The sequence below is a fragment of the Pogoniulus pusillus genome, chromosome 13, assembly GCF_015220805.1.
Source record: "Pogoniulus pusillus isolate bPogPus1 chromosome 13, bPogPus1.pri, whole genome shotgun sequence".
Classification (NCBI taxonomy): domain Eukaryota; kingdom Metazoa; phylum Chordata; class Aves; order Piciformes; family Lybiidae; genus Pogoniulus; species Pogoniulus pusillus.
The window spans coordinates 29,835,480-29,852,710 of record NC_087276.1 but is presented as its reverse complement, the minus strand read 5'-3'; the positions used below and the strand labels follow the sequence as shown (position 1 = coordinate 29,852,710).

At 46.0% G+C, this 17,231-nt stretch overlaps 1 protein-coding gene across 1 annotated transcript in view; it reads right to left on the bottom strand.

Annotated features, from left to right (window-relative positions):
* Nucleotides 1–264: 264 nt before the first annotated feature.
* Nucleotides 265–17,231, bottom strand: part of BAIAP2L1 (BAR/IMD domain containing adaptor protein 2 like 1) — a 44,174-nt gene continuing 27,207 nt past the window's right edge. Inside the window, exons 4-14 of the mRNA XM_064153746.1 lie at nt 11,941–12,002; nt 11,774–11,845; nt 11,357–11,494; nt 9,886–10,038; nt 9,524–9,691; nt 8,703–8,853; nt 7,234–7,441; nt 6,856–6,933; nt 6,355–6,517; nt 1,429–1,469; nt 265–982 (exon numbers count right to left, since the gene is read on the bottom strand). Coding sequence (XP_064009816.1) covers nt 907–982; nt 1,429–1,469; nt 6,355–6,517; nt 6,856–6,933; nt 7,234–7,441; nt 8,703–8,853; nt 9,524–9,691; nt 9,886–10,038; nt 11,357–11,494; nt 11,774–11,845; nt 11,941–12,002 — 1,310 coding nt within the window. The 3' untranslated portion in view covers nt 265–906. The remainder of the gene's footprint in view (nt 983–1,428; nt 1,470–6,354; nt 6,518–6,855; nt 6,934–7,233; nt 7,442–8,702; nt 8,854–9,523; nt 9,692–9,885; nt 10,039–11,356; nt 11,495–11,773; nt 11,846–11,940; nt 12,003–17,231) is intronic.

Sequence of the window (17,231 nt, the reverse complement as noted above, 5' to 3'; positions counted from 1 at the left end):
TGTAAAGTCAGTTTCTAGTGTTACAGGCTAATTTCTGAGATAATTGTTGCTGTAGGAAAAGAAAATGCTCCACTGGATTTAGAATATCTGGGCCTGAGGTAGCAGACTGCACAACTCCACTTGTGCCTGACTTTTAAAGCTGCATTTCACCTAACTGCTACTAGACCATACCAATATTTGCTGATGCTAGGCCTTTTTGTGGAAGGCTGCAGTAAGAGAGTAACTTCAAAGGCAGCTTTTTGTATTAGAGTTGAGAGAAAAAAATCATGGCACTGTTTTATTAGGACTTTTTATCAGACTAGATTTTGACAACATGTTGTAAAGGAAAAGTTCTTGCAGCATGTGTTGACAGTACATTAGACTTAAGATAGGTTTACGTTTATGCTTGTAAGTTTGTATCTGAAGGTTAAGCAAAGCCTTACAAATTGTCTATTCTTGAAGGATAAATATTTATTTATAACCTAGAGTGTCTCTCTTAAACAAAATAATGTATCACCACTTTATACAGGCAATTCTCTGTCCTGGAATAAGGCATTGTTCTGTTTCTTACTTGGTGCAGGGCATATGCAGGCTTACAGAGCTTACCACTGCAGCTTCCAAACAAGGAATGCCAAAGATTCATATTGATGAGCTATTAGTTACATGGGTTTACTAGAGTGTGCAAACTATCTCTAGTAATTCCTACTACAGAAAAAGGCATCCTGTAAAATCAAGCCCAAGTGCTCAACTGTTAGCTCAAAGCAGTTACCACATTAGAAAGTACAGGTTTAAAAAACCCAAAAACTCCATTCCAGTATGATTCTATGGTACAGTAATTACAGTTAAATAAATGCTCAGAGTGACTTCAGGCAGGAATTGTTGCTGAAGCTGGGGGCTGAGGAGGAAGTGTCTGTGTGGACCTGCAGTTCATCGAATAATGGGTGCCGATCTGTCGTTTGTTACTGTTGGTCTCAGCTTCACAGTTGCAAAAGGATTTTCTCCACTGAAAGGAAATGCACAAAGTTACTGCAAGGTTTGCTGCAGCACAACCTCAGATTTAAGCCATGTAATATCTTCGCCCAGCTTGTCCGAAGGCTACGTTATAGTTTTAGACTAAAGGATTCTGTGCAGCTCAGTTTAACTTGAGTTTTGAAGACAAGCTTACAGACAGAGGCTCACTTGGCAGTGAGAAGAACTGCCTTGAAGTGTTGCTAACACTTCAGGACAGTTTAAGTCCTGCTGCCTGTCCAACTACTGGTGAAACAGATTTCTGAGCAGGACATTTGCAGTGTGCTTTATCTGAAACCATAATGGTTCACCTGTGTCTAGGAAGGGTCACAGTAACTTGGGAAAAAACATCCTTCCCCCCCTCCCCAGTCAATGCAATAATATGAGCCAATATAAAACCCAACACAAGCAAATCAGTGTTAAAAGCTTTAGAAAACATACCTTAGAAAAGGTGGTTTTACAATGCCATTCATATCAGGCTTCTGTAAAGGAAAAAGGAGATTTGCAAACACATGCTAGAGGTGATCTGGCTATCCTGCTACAGAAAAGAGAGCCTGACCTTCAGACAGGCTGGAGCATTTAGCTGTGTAATTCTAATGAGTGCATAGAGCTCTTGAACTGGGAAAAGGGAGCTGTGGGGAATTCTCAGCATGTCAAAATTAGCAGGTTAAAAAATGGTGTTAGCTTTAGCTGGTTGATGATTGGTTAGCTGGTCAAGTCAAGAGAGATGCTGGAATGTGTCCAGAGAAGGGCAACAAGGCTGGTGAGGGGCCTGGAACACAAACCCTGTGAGGAGAGGCTGGGGGAGCTGGGGGTGTGCAGCCTGGAGAAGAGGAGGCTTGGGGGTGACCTCACTACTGTCTACAGCTACCTGAAGGGAGGTTGTAGCCAGGTGGGGTTGGGCTCTTCTCCCAGACAACCAGCAATAGAACAAGGGGACACAGTCTCAACTTGTGCTGGGGGAAGTATAGGCTGGATGTTAGGAGGAAGTTCTTCCCAGAGAGAGTGGTTGGCATTGGAATGGGCTGCCCAGGGAGGTGGTGGAGTCACCATCCCTGGGGGTGTTGAAGCAAAGCCTGGATGAGGCACTTAGTGCCATGGTCTGGTTGACTGGATAGGTCTGGGTGCTAGGTTGGACTGGCTGATCTTGGAGGTCTCTTCCAACCTGCTTGATTCTATGTGATTTTTAATGTAGTATCTGTTCCCCTACACTCCCAAATGTGAGATCAGTGATCACCAGATAACTAGCTGGGCATTTTGTAGGTTAAACTAGAAAAGAAACATCAGTGCAAGAGCTGTCAGCCAAAAGAGAAAGGACAGCAGTACTGGCAGCACAAGTACTATGCCATATTATTTCTAAGCCCCTTGCTGCCACTGCAAGAGGCCAAGATTAGGCCTGGAGCAGGCTGGGCAGTGAACACAGCCTCCACCTCTCCACCTCAGTGTAAAGCCATGAAGCTTGAGGCAGCAGTAGTCAGCACAATACACAGCTAGGCAAGAAAGCCCCAGAGTGAGGGCAGATTCCTGATCAATATTATGTAGAGGTTTATTTTTTAAATACAACCTAATGTATTTAGCTGGTGTTGATTTACAAAGTACAAGTTTAGGTACCTCCTGTGGCTTTTGTGAGTAGTGATGGTGAGGCAGAAAAGGCAAGCAAACAGCTGTTGGCACCTCCTCTGTAATTTGCTTTGTTTGAATGGGAGTAATTTTGCCTAGATCTGCCAATGGTTCGTTGTAAGAAAGCTGCCACATCTTAAGTGCATGGTCTGAAAGGGCTCGTTTGGACAGCTGCAGTTTGCACTCTGCCGCTGCGATGGGGTGTAACTCGTCCCTGTGAGGCTGAGGAACCCAAAAGGTGGCAGTGTGGCTCTGTCAGTGCTGCTGCTGTGAGGGGATGTAACTCGTCCCTGTGAGGCTGAGGAACCCAAAAGGTGGCAGTGTGGCTCTGTCAGTGCTGCTGCTGTGAGGGGATGTAACTCGTCCCTGTGAGGCTGAGGAACCCAAAAGGTGGCAGTGTGGCTCTGTCAGTGCTGCTGGCTGCTGTGAGGGGATGTAACTCGTCCCTGTGAGGCTGAGGAACCCAAAAGGTGGCAGTGTGGCTCTGTCAGTGCTGCTGCTGTGAGGGGATGTAACTCGTCCCTGTGAGGCTGAGGAACCCAAAAGGTGGCAGTGTGGCTCTGTCAGTGCTGCTGGCTGCTGTGAGGGGATGTAACTCGTCCCTGTGAGGCTGAGGAACCCAAAAGGTGGCAGTGTGGCTCTGTCAGTGCTGCTGCTGTGACGGGATGTAACTCGTCTCTGTGAAGCTGAGGAACCCAAAAGGTGGCAGCGTGGCTCTCTGTGTCAGTGCTGCTAATAGCAGCAGTGGTTCAGGGTAAGGTGGAAATCTTGCACGGTATTGCCCTTCCCAGGCTTGCTGGAAGCAGAAATCTGCAGGTACCTTTGGTGCAGCAGCTTGACCAGTAGTAATGTCTCAGTCCATGTGGCCATTTTCATGTCAAGGCTTAAAGCTCCATTGCTGAGCAAGAGCCTGCAAGCCTTTCCTCTCCAGGTAGCAGGAGCAGCCAGCTACCATGGCCATAGTACCATGAGGCAGGTGCAGAAATCTCCATTTGTTGGGGACCTAATTCAGCAGGGCTCTTAAGCTTGTGCTTGACTTGTGATGGACTCACATCAGTCATAAAGAGAATTATACCCAGGAATTAGGCCTGATTAGCCCTTAAAATTAATTGGAATGAGAGAATGCCAGAATTAGATGCTACTTCTTACTGAACACCAACCCCCAAGGCTCCATCAGCTCCTAAGTATTTTTCAGTTCATATTATTCTGCATAACACAGCTTGAAAAAATAACTTGCAAGAACCATTCCTCATCTTTCCTGCCTGAACCCCTGGGCTATTTTTTGCTCTGTATTCTGAAACAAAAATAAGATGTCTCAGTGAATCAGTTCCTGCTTCTGCATAAAAGATCCTGTAAGGACACTGGCTTATGTGTATGTAAATCCTGTATGGGAATACAAACAGCCTGGTGCAATGTACCTTATGGTGTGGGGGTTGGTGACTTGCATGGAAGTGGGAAAGACAACTTTCCAAAAGAATGGAAGCAAAAATTGGCTTGAGAAGAAAACACTTGGTGCAAATACAGCAACTCACTGCAGTTCTCCTCCCTGTTTTCATACAATCAGCCAGGTAGGAAGAGAGCTCCAAGCTCATGCAGCCCAGCCTAGCACCCAGCCCTATCCAGTCAACCAGACCATGGCACTAAGTGCCCCAGCCAGGCTTTGCTTGAACACCTGCAGGGATAGTGACTCCACCACCTTGAACTAGTGCCACAGAACAAAATACCCTTGGGAACTTACTGGGGACAGTTCCCATACTAAAGGCAGCAGCAGTCCAGTGAAGCTGAGACAGTTCAATCACTTTTATCTCTAGTAAGTCACCTTTCAGTTGTCTCAGGGCACAGCACTCACTGTACCGCTTGCCTGGCAGCTTCTGACACCTGATCCATCTTTTACTGTGGTGAACATAATTACATCTGAAGGACACTTTGATCCTATAGGGCCCAACAGCCATAAAGCCACAGGGTGAGTGAACCACTGTACACAGTCGCTTGGCCTGCTGCTGCTTTATCCAAACAGGAAAACCACAACTGTGTCAATAACTGATGGGAAAGCCAACTGTGTGCTGGGCTGCAGCAAGAGCAGTGTGGGCAGCAGGGCAAGGGAGGGGATTCTGCCCCATGGCTCTCCTCTCATCAGACCCCACCTGCAGTCCTGGGTGCAGTTCTGGAGTCCCCAACACAAGTAGGACATGGAAGTGTTAGAGTGAGTTCGGAGGAGGCCACAAAGATGCTGAGAGGGCTGCAGCAGCTCTGCTATGAGGACAGGCTGAGAGAGTTGGGGCTGTGCAGCCTGGAGAAGAGAAGGCTTGGAGGAGGCCTTGTAGTAGCCTTCCAGTATCTGAATGGGGCCTGCAGGAGGGCTGGTAGGGACTATTGACAAGGTCTTGTAATGACAGGATGAGGAGAAGTGGGTTTAAACTGGCAGAGGGGAGATTTAAACTGGATGTTAGGAAAGGGTTCTTTGCAGAGAGGATGGTGAGACACTGGCACAGGTTGCCCAGAGAGGTGTTCAAGGCCAGGATGGATGAGGCCTAGACTGCCCCAGGCACAACTTGAGGCTGTATCCCCTTCTTCTGTTGCTGCTTGCCTGGCAGAAGAGCCCAACCCCACCTGGCTACAGCCTCCCTTCAGGTAGTTGTAGACAGCAGTGAGCTCTGCCCTGAGCCTCCTCTTCTGCAGGCCGCACACCCCCAGCTCCCTCAGCCTCTCCTCACAGGGCTCTGCTCCAGGCCCCTCCCCAGCCTTGCTGCCCTTCTCTGGACACCTTCCATTATCTCAACATCTCTCTTGAATTGAGGAGCCCAGAACTGGACACAGCACTCAAGGTGTGGCCTGACCAGTGTTGAGTACAGGGGCAGAATAACCTCCCTCCTCCTCCTGGCCACACTGCTCCTGAGCCAGGCCAGGATGCCATTGGTCATGCCCTTAAATAGTAAAAGATGAAGTTTTTAGCTACTGGCAGCCACCTAGGGGATTCCTGACTTCTGAGGAGCTTGCTATGATACCTACCAATGGAACTTTGCATCTTACACTGGTACAGGCTCTTCATTTTAGAGTGACAACCTTGTTTTCATAGACATCTAAACACCACAGGAAGTTTTTTAGCTATCAAAATGTGATTACTGCTTCAAGAGGCTTTTTGAAGAAGGTCTCAAAACCATTTCCCACTATTAGATGCATATCAGCAAAGTGTGTAATTGTTAGTAATTGCTTAATTTGATTAGTTTTTGCTTTGAGGCAGTTTGAATGCTGCTTGGTAGCAGAAATAGTAGACCCATGCAGCATTCTCTGTTCACAAAAACGTATTTGCTGTGGTTTTGCTGGATACAGCTGTGACTTAGTACACACATCCCTCACCTACATCCACAAAGCCAACACTAGCTTTCATGGGGTTGTGTAAAGCATTCCTGAAGACAGAGTTTAAGCTGCCCTGTAGCTCTAAATTGGCTGAGGGTGATGGATTTGTTCTCCTTTGTGAGAACTCCTTTTCATATTTAACAGATGCCGTTCCTGAGACGTTTGCTATGCAGAGTAGCTCTCCTTTGTACTTAGATACACCCCTGAACACTCTTATCACTACAGATGGGTTGAAATGCCCAAACCCCACGATACTCCTGAAGACAGCAGCATGAAAGGGCCACTGAAACACAAGTAGGCAAGAGAGAATATTCCAGGGCCTCACTGAATTGCTCAGCTAAGTAGGGCAAGGAAAGGAGGCAGGGCAGAACATTTGGATGGGTTACTTACCGGGCCTGCATTTTCTGCTCTGTCAGTTGGTGTTTTGACAGTACCTTTGGGAGACTCCATCCTCTTATCTGTTTGCACAGACCCCAGATAGTCTGGTGGTGGCAGGACAACATCAGCTTTGTCCACGAGGTTTACAGAACTGATACTTCGGATTGGTGCAGGGCTGCGAGACAGAAGCCAGCAGGTAACATGTTCAGTTCTTACAACAGAGCTCTCTCCCTTATCTTTAGCTGCAGGAAAGTGCAGGAGCTGGATGCTAGCAGAGATGTACAGCCCCAGTGGATTGGAGTCGGTGGGACTCTTTAAGGTGAGGTGAAGCTAGTTCTGGGGTCTTTGTCTAACCATTACCATGTTGTAATTTAATCAAAGCATTGCACTACAGACTGTTAGAAAGACTTGCTGTACACATGGCTGAATAACAAAGCAGAGCAGCAGAGAAGTAACACTGCCATGAACATCAGAGAAGGTGTGGCATTCCTGCAAGGCCCACCCAGACAGTACCTTGGTGCTGGGACAAATGCTTTTTCTTCTGCTGCTTCTTCCAGCGGTCTAGTGTACGATGATGGAAACCATCCTTTTCTGCAAGGGGAAACTTCTTCAGTTTCACTTTATATAGAATTGGAGAGATCTTTTGAAAGACAACAGTTGTCTGAGGGAATGGGTGGGATTTACCTGCTAAAGACCCAGCCCCTGACCGTACCAAACTAGTGTAACAAAACCCCCGTAAGTGTGGTGATTTACCTCACAGAAAGACTTCAAGTGCCCAGTCAGTGACAACCAACAACAAAGGGGGTGAAATAATTTACCAAGGCCTAACAACATCTGCTGAGACACATTTTCCCTTCAGGTTCAAACTGGGCAATCCACTGATTGTCTTACACTTTGGTGGAGTCATGTTCCCCGTAGAGCCAGCCGTCCTTTTCTTCAGCTACAAGCAGTGTGATGATGTCCCCCTGTGCAAAGCTAAGCAACGTCTTGTTGCTTCCAGCAGTATGTGGGAAGATTGTCTTTACTTTTTGCCTTTTCATTATATTTAGTCCTGTGGCAACAGAAGTTGAGCGTGATAAACTGGCATCATCTGAGTTCTCTGTCAGAAAAGGAAAAAGTGAAGCAAAAAAAGGGAAAATTAGCCACATGCTAATGAAAGTAATTCTGATTAGTAGGCTGAGGTTGGACTCGATGATCTTGAAGGTCTATTCCAGGCTAAGAAATTGTATGATTCTGTGAGAGTTAAAACAGGAATGCTCAAGTGCAAAGCGAGTTCTGAGGCTTTGCACTGCTTTGGTTTCCACTTACACACCTCTCAATTATCTGCCAACATTTCATACCACCGTGAAGTTCTTGACGGCACAGGCAACTACATACAAGCATCACCCATCACGACAAAGCTGAACCAACAGACGTAAAATGTGATTATGTAAAGTCTTTTACTTGCTGCTACTTCACCTTTTGTTTTCTGGCCTGAAAAATGTTAAACTTTGGCAGCCATAAAAGCCTTGGAACATTTCCCATTAAAAACAAAGTTAACTGTGTATGAGGTCCCTGATTGCATTTTCAAACATGCCTGGCACTTGACTGCAGCTGAGTCGATGGGAGTTGCAGGTGCTTTGCAGACCCCAGGTGTTTAGCAGAACACAGCTGAAAGGATATCTCTGAATTGCTCTTGAACCAACACAGTGCATTGTAAGCACACTTTGAAGGAAGAAATGCTGGAGCTGCTATTATCACACTGAAAGGTTCTGCATTGCTTAGGTTGTGATTTAGACTTAGTCCTTTCACAGAACCACACAGAATTAACCAGGTTGGAAAAGACCTTCAAGATCTTTCCCTTCCTTCCCCATAACAGGTAACATAAAAAATTCAATATATTGGAAACAAATCTGAGCAGGACTTTATGTTTCAGGAAGGAAACACAAAGCTGTGTTCATCTTGTCCCATCTGCACATTCTTCCCTAACTGCTACAGGTCCTTCAAGCAAACCAAAGCAAGACTGTAGGAGTAGTTTGTTTACTTATATGCAGTGAAATAATCACTCAGCTCTATCTTGTTCAAAATTACAGAATGTATTGCAGCAGGACTGGAAGTGCTAAAAGGAGTTAAGCTGAGCTAATCAGGGAGAGTGTGATTGAAATAGAACCTACCCAGCCTGACCTGTACTTTACTGCAAACGATTCTTGACTTAGGAGACAGTTCCCCTGTTTCATAACTTCCTTAAACACATCATAAAGCCCATTCTGTACTCCTCTCCACACCCTGGAATTCACACCATCCCAGCAGGCAAGAGGTCCTGCTGCGATGTTGGACACTGTCATTCACACTGAGCCAGCTGGCAGCAAGGTGACCCTTACCTGCTGAATTGGTAAGCTTTTCAGAAGATGACTTGGGAGCCGTTGTGGGATTGTTAAACATATCAACAAGTGGACTGGTGTAGGCTCTGCCAGCAGGAGCTGGGGGCACCTTCGTTGCATTTTCATAGTGAGGATAGAAGTCACTTCCGAACTAGAGTCACAAAAACAACGGTGTCACAATAGTGAGGAGACAGTGACAACTTCTTTGCAGTATTACATTCCAGAAAGCAATGCTGACCTGTTCCCAAGTGACACATAGTTAGAGCTGTCGGTCCCCATGGTCCCAAGGGCTTCCTGATGGAATGTGTTTAAGAGGCTTCTGTCCCTCGACAGACATTTGTCGGTGGGGATGCTGTGCCTTTTCCCCCCCGACAAATGGCACAGTTACACCTAGATCATTTTTTGTGGCCCTTCCACGACTAGTGGTGACAAAACATACACACAGGGAGAATTTAGACCTTTGGAGGTCTCTTCCAGCCCAGACCATTCTATGGTGTTAAGTTTATATTGAACTACTGAGTGTGTAATTGCTAGCACTTAGAGACAAGAATGCAGGAAATGGGTGGAATGAAAGTAGCCCTGAGGCTGGCCTCTGCAGAAAATGTCCTAGGCCCCCCACTGAAAAGTGAGCCCTGGGGTTTGTGCTTCTGCCTACTGTCCTTCTCCAATAGCAGGGCTTCAGCTCTTAAGAGTTTGATTTCATACTGATTCCCAGTGTAGCCCAGCAGCACAGACTTAACTGCACATGCTTAGGTACAACAGAAGCTAGTGAAGACTCCCAGTTAAGAGAAAGGACCTTTAACCATCAAAGACCAACATACCAGGGTGTTTCTCTCTATCATGGGTGACGGCTGTGGAGTTCCTGACACTGGAGTGGAACCAGGTGTCCTTATCTCGTCTATCATCATTCTGACCTTTTCAGGCACTTTGGTAGCATCACTACAGATTTCCTGCCACCCAGGCAGCTTGGATTTGAGGAAGTCTGCACACTGCATCCAAAATGTAAAAGACACTTGTCAAAGACATGCTTTTACATACAGCTGCACACTGCATTGCAAACATCTTCTATGTACTTGTCTGGCACTACAGCGCTCCTAAGTGCCTTTTTAGCTGCTTACAGCACTCTGATCTCCCATTTGATTCCATTTCAGGGGTTTCATTTGGTTGAATTCATGTCACTGACCTGAACATGGTAGAAGTGCATGTGCTGGCTGAAGTTGCAGTGCTTGTCAACCAGAAAACAGAATCTTCTCTTCTCTTCAAGGAGGGCTTCTCTGCAGCCTTCTGCAATAAATCTCTGGATGTCATTCTGTCGAGAGGTCACAGTTTCCAAATACTAAGGAGAGAAAAACAACACAAAACCCCAAGATAAATCAGATTTGATACCACATACAGTTACATACAGGAAAGGTGTGGTGGGATAGAGTGACTCTGCTTCCAAGCCTCAGTCTTTTTGTGCAAGCACCCAACTTCCCTCATCCCACCAAGCAAAGGCATATTCTCATGAGAGGCAACCCATAATTTACTTGTGTGTATGTGAAGAAAAAGGAGCTAGTGCTATTTATCATAGAATCATCGAATAAACCAGGTTGGAAGAGATCTCCAAGCTCATTCAGTCCAACCTATCCCCCAGCCCTATCCACTAAACCAGACCATGGCACTAAGTGCCTCATCCAGGCTTTTCTCGAACACCTCCAGAGACAGCGACTCCATCACCTCCCTGGGCAGCCCATTCCAATGCCAATCACTCTCTCTGCCAACGACTTCCTCCTAACATCCAGCCTAGACCTCCCCTGGCACAACTTGAGACTGTGTCCCTTTGTTCCTCATTACAAACAAAGCTTTCTTTGAAAAGGAAATTAAAACAGAGACACATGGAGAAAAAGCCCTGATAAGCTACCATGAAATGAAAGCACTGAGCAAGAAAGGCAAGTATTTTCTGAGAGACAGAGGACAGCCAGAAGGTGATTTGCTCTTTTCTCCTCACTGCCTTGCCTTCTCTGCCTTGGCCTGCAGATGGCAATGCTGGTTTGCGCAGGACTGGCAGTAACAAGCTGGCATTTACCCGCTCTGGGAAATTAATGTATTGCAAATTACTAAATGAATTTTCACGGCAGAGCTGACCTGCCCCGTAAACCTCTGCATAAAGGTGTAGTTACAGAGGTACGGATTAAAAACAGTCAGTCAGAGGATGAAACCTAGCAACTGAAGCAGGAGTCTCTGAATGAGTGCAGCAGAGCAGCCCAGAGCTGGGTTTCAACAGGAGTGCCCCGAAGACAAACCACCCTAGCGGAACCAAACCCGCACCTCCTCCGAAACCGTGGGGTTGAACTGTTGCCAGACAACTTCCAGAGGCGTAAGTCCCTGGAGGTCTTCAAGCAAAGCCTGGCTGAGGCACTTAGTGCCATGGTCTGGTTGACTGGATAGGGCTGGGGGATAGGTTGGCCTGGATGATCTTGGAGGTGTCTTCCAACCTGGTTGATTCTATGATAATATAAGTGCCTTAACCAGTAACACTGCATACACACACCTGGGGGCAAGCTTTAGGAGTCAAGATTTAAGAGCGACTCAAACACAACCTGTAATAGCTCACCACCATCTGCCGACCAGTTCATAGAGCAAGCAAAAGCAGCAGGCAAGAGGCAGGCACTGACCTCCATCTCTTTGTGCTCGTACTTGGTGACGTTGCGCGCTCCTTGGCTTTTCCTTCGGATTTTCTTCAGCTCAGCCTGCGACTTCTCTAAAGAATCCAGCTTGCTTCTGTGTTCAGTTTGGTACCTCTTTAAAGTTGCCTGCAACCAAAGCATTTAAAACATATCTCATCTTGCACTCAGCCGTGCAAGTGAGTGGCTAAAAAGCACAGGCAGTGTGTGAGATGCTGCTAGCACACAGCAGACGAGACGGGCAGCTGCCTGCCTTGAGTTTAAAAGTGCCATTGGTTCTCTTTAACTCGAGCATGAACACTTTTGCCATGCTCTTGTACCAGTTAGCTGCTAGGGAACCATTTCTGCAATACAATTTGACCAGCAAGAGAGAAGTAAAGTGTGACTTCCAGAACTGAGTGTACTCACATTCATGTATTTTACATCCAGGTCTGTTTTCTTCTCCAGCTCAGATATAATTTCTTTATGAAATTTTTTGAACTTTGGAAGCAAATGAATGAAAAGTTATTAAAAATTGGCAAAAGGAATTTTCTAATTTAAAAAGTAAGTTTTGAAATCAGAAAATATTAACTTACACTCTCCTCTAGGCTGTCATTAAGTTTCTTGTGTGTTCTTGAAATTTCTATGAGAACTTGGCCTGTTGATAAACATATTTCATAGAGTCCTGAAGTTAGTTAATAAAGAACAGTAATCATTAACTGGAATGTGCTTAAGAGGGATAGGAAATGTCTCATGTTGCTCATCACAAATAACTAGATCTGGCCACGGACAAACCAAGAAGATCCTAAGTGATAGGAGAATAATTAATATGCAAGAGGGACATGGAGTGCCAGACAAAATAAATACTCCTTTCTCTCCAGAGAACTCCTGTTGATTTAGTAACAGCCTCTTGCCAAGTCAAAGAGTAACACACAAGAACTGAAGGTAGCTGCTACTATCCAAATTGCTGCTATCTACTGTTTATTAACCAGCTGCACCTTCAGAATGAACAAAGTAAGCTCTCACATTCACTCCCAGCACACCTGCTAGAAACACTTCTGATAGCTGTGCTGCCACTTCCCAGGCTGTTTCTCAGTGATTACAGCCCCACTGGAGGGCATTCACCAACAGCCAAGAAGCAGCAGATGTCTGCATCTCTTGTCAGACCTTAGATATGCCTTTATGCTCTGCTGTCTTGCAGCACAAAGTTACACAGCTTACTCTTAATGGCGAGCACTTAAAAGCAGGACTGTTTCATTCTGCTTTAGGAGGAGAAACACTCCAGTCCTCAGGGTGTGGTTCTGTGTGCAAACCAAGGTAAACTGCCAGCTGTGGCCCTGCCCTGTACGCGGCAGCCACACCACCCTGCTCAGGGTACAGATGGCCACATCATCCCTGCTCGCTTTCCTCCCTAGCACGGACACAGAGTGTCTGCCAGGCTAGTCGGGGAGATTGCAACATACTGCTGGGAAGAGTATTGGAAAGTGTCCTTAAGTGCCCAGTTTGACTTCACCCAAAATTAGACCTGTAGACAGTTACCAGGTCTCAGCCAGGAGCCTTTACAAAACCCTGTAAGTGCCAGAGCCACCATCAGATTCCCAAAGTATGCTGCAAGTCTTGACCAGGGCTAGATTTTGCTGCCATTCCATCTTCAGGGCAGGAAGAGAAGGGTTGGTTGCACAGCTGGCTCACTGGCATGCCTCCTCCAGTCATCTGCCCTGCAGCTAACCTCACAGTTGCCCCATCCTGAAGTCTTTGCCACGCAGCTGCCTGCAGCAGTAAAGCTGCATAGTGCTGGCGTGATGCAGAGGTGGGACAGCCAAGCTACGCACAGGGCTGTGCTCGTCAGCTGGCACTGCCAGTGTCACTGCATGGGATGGCTCTGTGTGTCCCCTCCTGCCATTTTCCCCTCTCTCAAATTTTACAAAAGGGATGCATTCATTTTGCTGTTGTTTTCCCCACCCCCCTGAGTCCTTCTGTAGAGCCTACAGAGTGCTATGCTTATGTTTTAATGATGATTCTAGAAATACAACTCGGAGAGGTGGAAGGTGCCACAATAATTAGCTGCTTCTATGCAGTAGAAAAAATAAGTATCATGTAGCTACAGAAGCACTTGAAGTAATAGAGGTAAGGCACTTTGTTAAGGCTTCAGAAGTGAAGCCACTTCAGTCCCTACTGTTTCACCAACCTCAGCTGCAAAGATACATTTTAAGACTATGGTAGGCTTTTGAAAATAGAAGAGTTCTGCAAACGGCTTAAAGAAAAAAAGAAACTAGGGGAGGGGAAATAATCAAGAGATACAAGTACAAATCCCAACTTTTGGTTTGAAATATGCAGACTAGGAAGTGATTTGGGAGGGTACAGAAATTCAGGGTGAGTGCTGCAATGTCCCTCAAAATAATTGCCCTTCTAGACCTTTTGCTTGTAAAAATGAACTTATTCTGCCTCTTGGTAAGAAGTACCTTGTGAGAATCTGATGCCGAAGCTGCACGCTTAGCTAATCCTTGGCAACACTGAGGCAGCCAGCCCAGGGTTCCAAGTACTGACAGCCATCCAACAAGGTCGGGTATTGACTCAGCTCTTGCAGGGCTCTCCCACACTCCCTTCCCCTGGCCTGCCCTGCCACCACAGTGCAAAAGCTCCATGAAACAGCCCATTCACCTGGTGTGGCAAGAATGGAAAGCCTGACGCTGGGAGCTTGTTATTTCTGTCTCACACAGCAGCCTTCAAGGCTTTGGGCTTTGAATGCTTGGTTAGAAACAGGGTTGGTGTTTTTTTTCCTTTCCATCTTTATTGCACATAATACTGCCAAAACAAGTCCTGAAATGAAGGGAACTTTGAAACCTATGCTTCCTTCTGAATGGTTTATGCTGGATTAGTTGAGAGTGTTCTAGAACACTTTTAAGCAGTACTTTTCAGTATCAGTGACTAGAACTGGTTGCACTTTCTTTTTCTCTGCACCAAATAGCCCCTGTATGTCATGCACCAGGCAAAAGCCACTTCATGCTGCCATCTCCCTACTGCCACTGCTAATCCACAGATACTATGCACTGGTTTACCCATTTAATTTCCTCTTGTAGGGGTGGAATCAACATCCTGAAAAGAAGCCATAACAAGTACACTCTGCCTTATTAAGATTTAAATTCCAAGTTAAATTATAGGTCAGATTTTGCACTTTGACTATCTAGAGAATGTCTTTCCAGTGAACACATCCCATGGGATTTTAATGCCAGCTTAAAATAATGAGTTAGTCACACTTTGATAAAGCAAAATTTGTGTAAGAGGATGAGGTTTTGTACCAGGCTCATCCAGAAAAGACAAGACAACCACCAGCCTACATGTAGCAGTGACCAAGTGGAATGGAAATGGAACAACTTCAGTGTAATATGTTGATTTTAATTACAACAGTGAATAGTAGAACAGCCCTAACAAAGGCACTGAGATACTCTGGATTAACAACAGAACCTAAGGCCAGGCTCTAATGTTCAGTAATTATTAATCTTGGAGAAGGGTGTAGAAAGAGATGTACTTCTCATACAAGCTAAGATATTTTGCTATGCATTAAAGCTGCTTGTGATCAGGTTTGGTATACCAGAGGTCATCATACACAGATATCAGCCTTGTCACCGTTTATTGGCAAACCCCAAACCTATCAAACATAACATGACCAGGGTGCAAGATAACAGACCCCTGAAGTCCCAGACACACTGTAAACTTAAACCAGTTCTAGGCATAATGCTATGCAGTGAATTACTAAACCAAAACCAGTGGTCTGGATGATAAACATCAAGAGGCTTAACAGATGTCAAAACCCTTGTCTTGCAAAGATACTCTCTTCTGCTTTCCATCCCCCCACACCTCAAACATGAAATCTTTGTGACTAGAAGTACATTAAATATTCCCACATTTGCTTTAGAGAACACAAGCTTAGTTGTAAGTGTTTAAAGATACTTGCTCTGCTATTTTGATACTACAGGGAAGAGAAGAAACATTCTTTTTGAGGGGGAACATCTCCACTACGTTAAAAGTAACTTAAGAATTAAACAAACATTTCTCCTGCACAGTTCTTGAAACCAGGCTGTGTAGTCTGAAATACGACCATAAACAGTAATGCCAAGTTCCATGGTAAAGGTATTTTAGTTCCAAACAGGTTCACTGCACAGGTGGAAAGACCTCTTGAGATGAAACTTCAGGATCTGTGGAATATTTTTAGCCTTCACCAAGGCTGTTGGTTGTATGTAGAAAATGAGACAGAGGAGAATTCCAGTCACGCTGTTGCTTTTATTAACCAGCAGACACACCAAGACAGTTCACTGATCCCAAATGTGCAGCAGTTATTTCTCCATGCACAGCACCCCACGAGCAAGAAGACATCCATTAAGGATCAGTGCTGGGCCTGATCCTGCTCAATATCTTTATGGATGATCTGAACCAGGGGATTGAGTCCAGCATCAGTAAGTTTGCAGATGACACCAAGCTAGGAGCAGCTGTGGAGCTGTTGGAGGGCAGGAGAGCCCTGCAGAGGGACCTGTCCAGGCTGGATGGGTGGGCAGAGGCCAATGGGATGAGACTGAACAAGGCCAAGTGCAGGGTTCTACACTTTGGCCACAGCAACCCCAAGCAGCACTACAGGCTGAGGCCAGAGTGTCTGAGAGCAGCCAGGCAGAGAGGGAGCTGGGGGTGCTGATAGAGAGTAGCTGAAGATGAGGCAGCAGTGCTCAGGTGGCCAAGAGAGCCAATGGCATCCTGGCCTGGATCAGGAGCAGTGTGGGCAGCAGGACAAGGGAGGTTATTCTGCCCCTGTACTCAACACTGATCAGGCCACACCTTGAGTGCTGTGTCCAGTTCTGGGCTCCTCAATTCAAGAGAGATGTTGAGGTGCTGGAAGGTCTCCAGAGAAGGGCAGCAAGGCTGGTGAGGGGCCTGGAGCACAGCCCTGTGAGGAGAGGCTGAGGGAGCTGGGGGTGTGCAGCCTGCAGAAGAGGAGGCTCAGGGCAGACCTCATCGCTGTCTGCAACTACCTGAGGGGAGGCTGTAGCCAGGTGGGGTTGGGCTCTTCTGCCAGGCAAGCAGCAACAGAAGAAGGGGACAGAGTGTCAAGTTGTGCCGGGGCAGGTCTAGGCTGGATGTTAGGAGGAAGTTGTTGTCAGAGAGAGTGATTGGCATTGGAATGGGCTGCCCAGGGAGGTGGTGGAGTCACTGTCCCTGGAGGTGTTGAAGCAAAGCCTGGATGGGGCACTTAATGCCATGGTCTGGTTGATTGTCTAGGGCTGGGTGCTAGGTTGAACTGGATGATCTTGGAGATCTCTTCCAACCTGGCTGATTCTACAACTGCCTTCACAGTCATGTCTGTGATTCTATGACTGCCTTCACAGTCACGTCTCCACAGTAGATGGAAACATGGAAAGCATTTTCCAACAGAAACACTGATGAAAGGCTAAGATGCAGAACATCTGCAGCAGGTAGACTTCCACCTCACTGTTTGCACTGGGTGTCTGTAGTGGTTATTTACCATTTTAGCTAATGTTGACAGTTGTTACTTATGGAAGAGCAGGAGAATTAGTTCAAGTTAGAAATAACAACTGAAATTCAATCAACAGAGCTCCGTCACAGAAACAAGTATTAGCAGCTGCTAACCAAAGAACCTTTTAAAATGCTAAGTATCTCTATTAGAAGCAATAAAATAATTAAATGCATCACCTTTCTTGAAATATATTTCCATTATCTTTTATTTAGAGGAGGTCACTCTGGGAAAATGTCAAATCTCTTAACAGAGACAGTTCCTTAAATGTCTGGGAACAGACAAAGTGCTTAATTGTGTCACTCTTATCTCCTGCTGACCTATTTCTGATTCAAAGCAGGTCTGGTAACTTCATTTCTTAGAGAT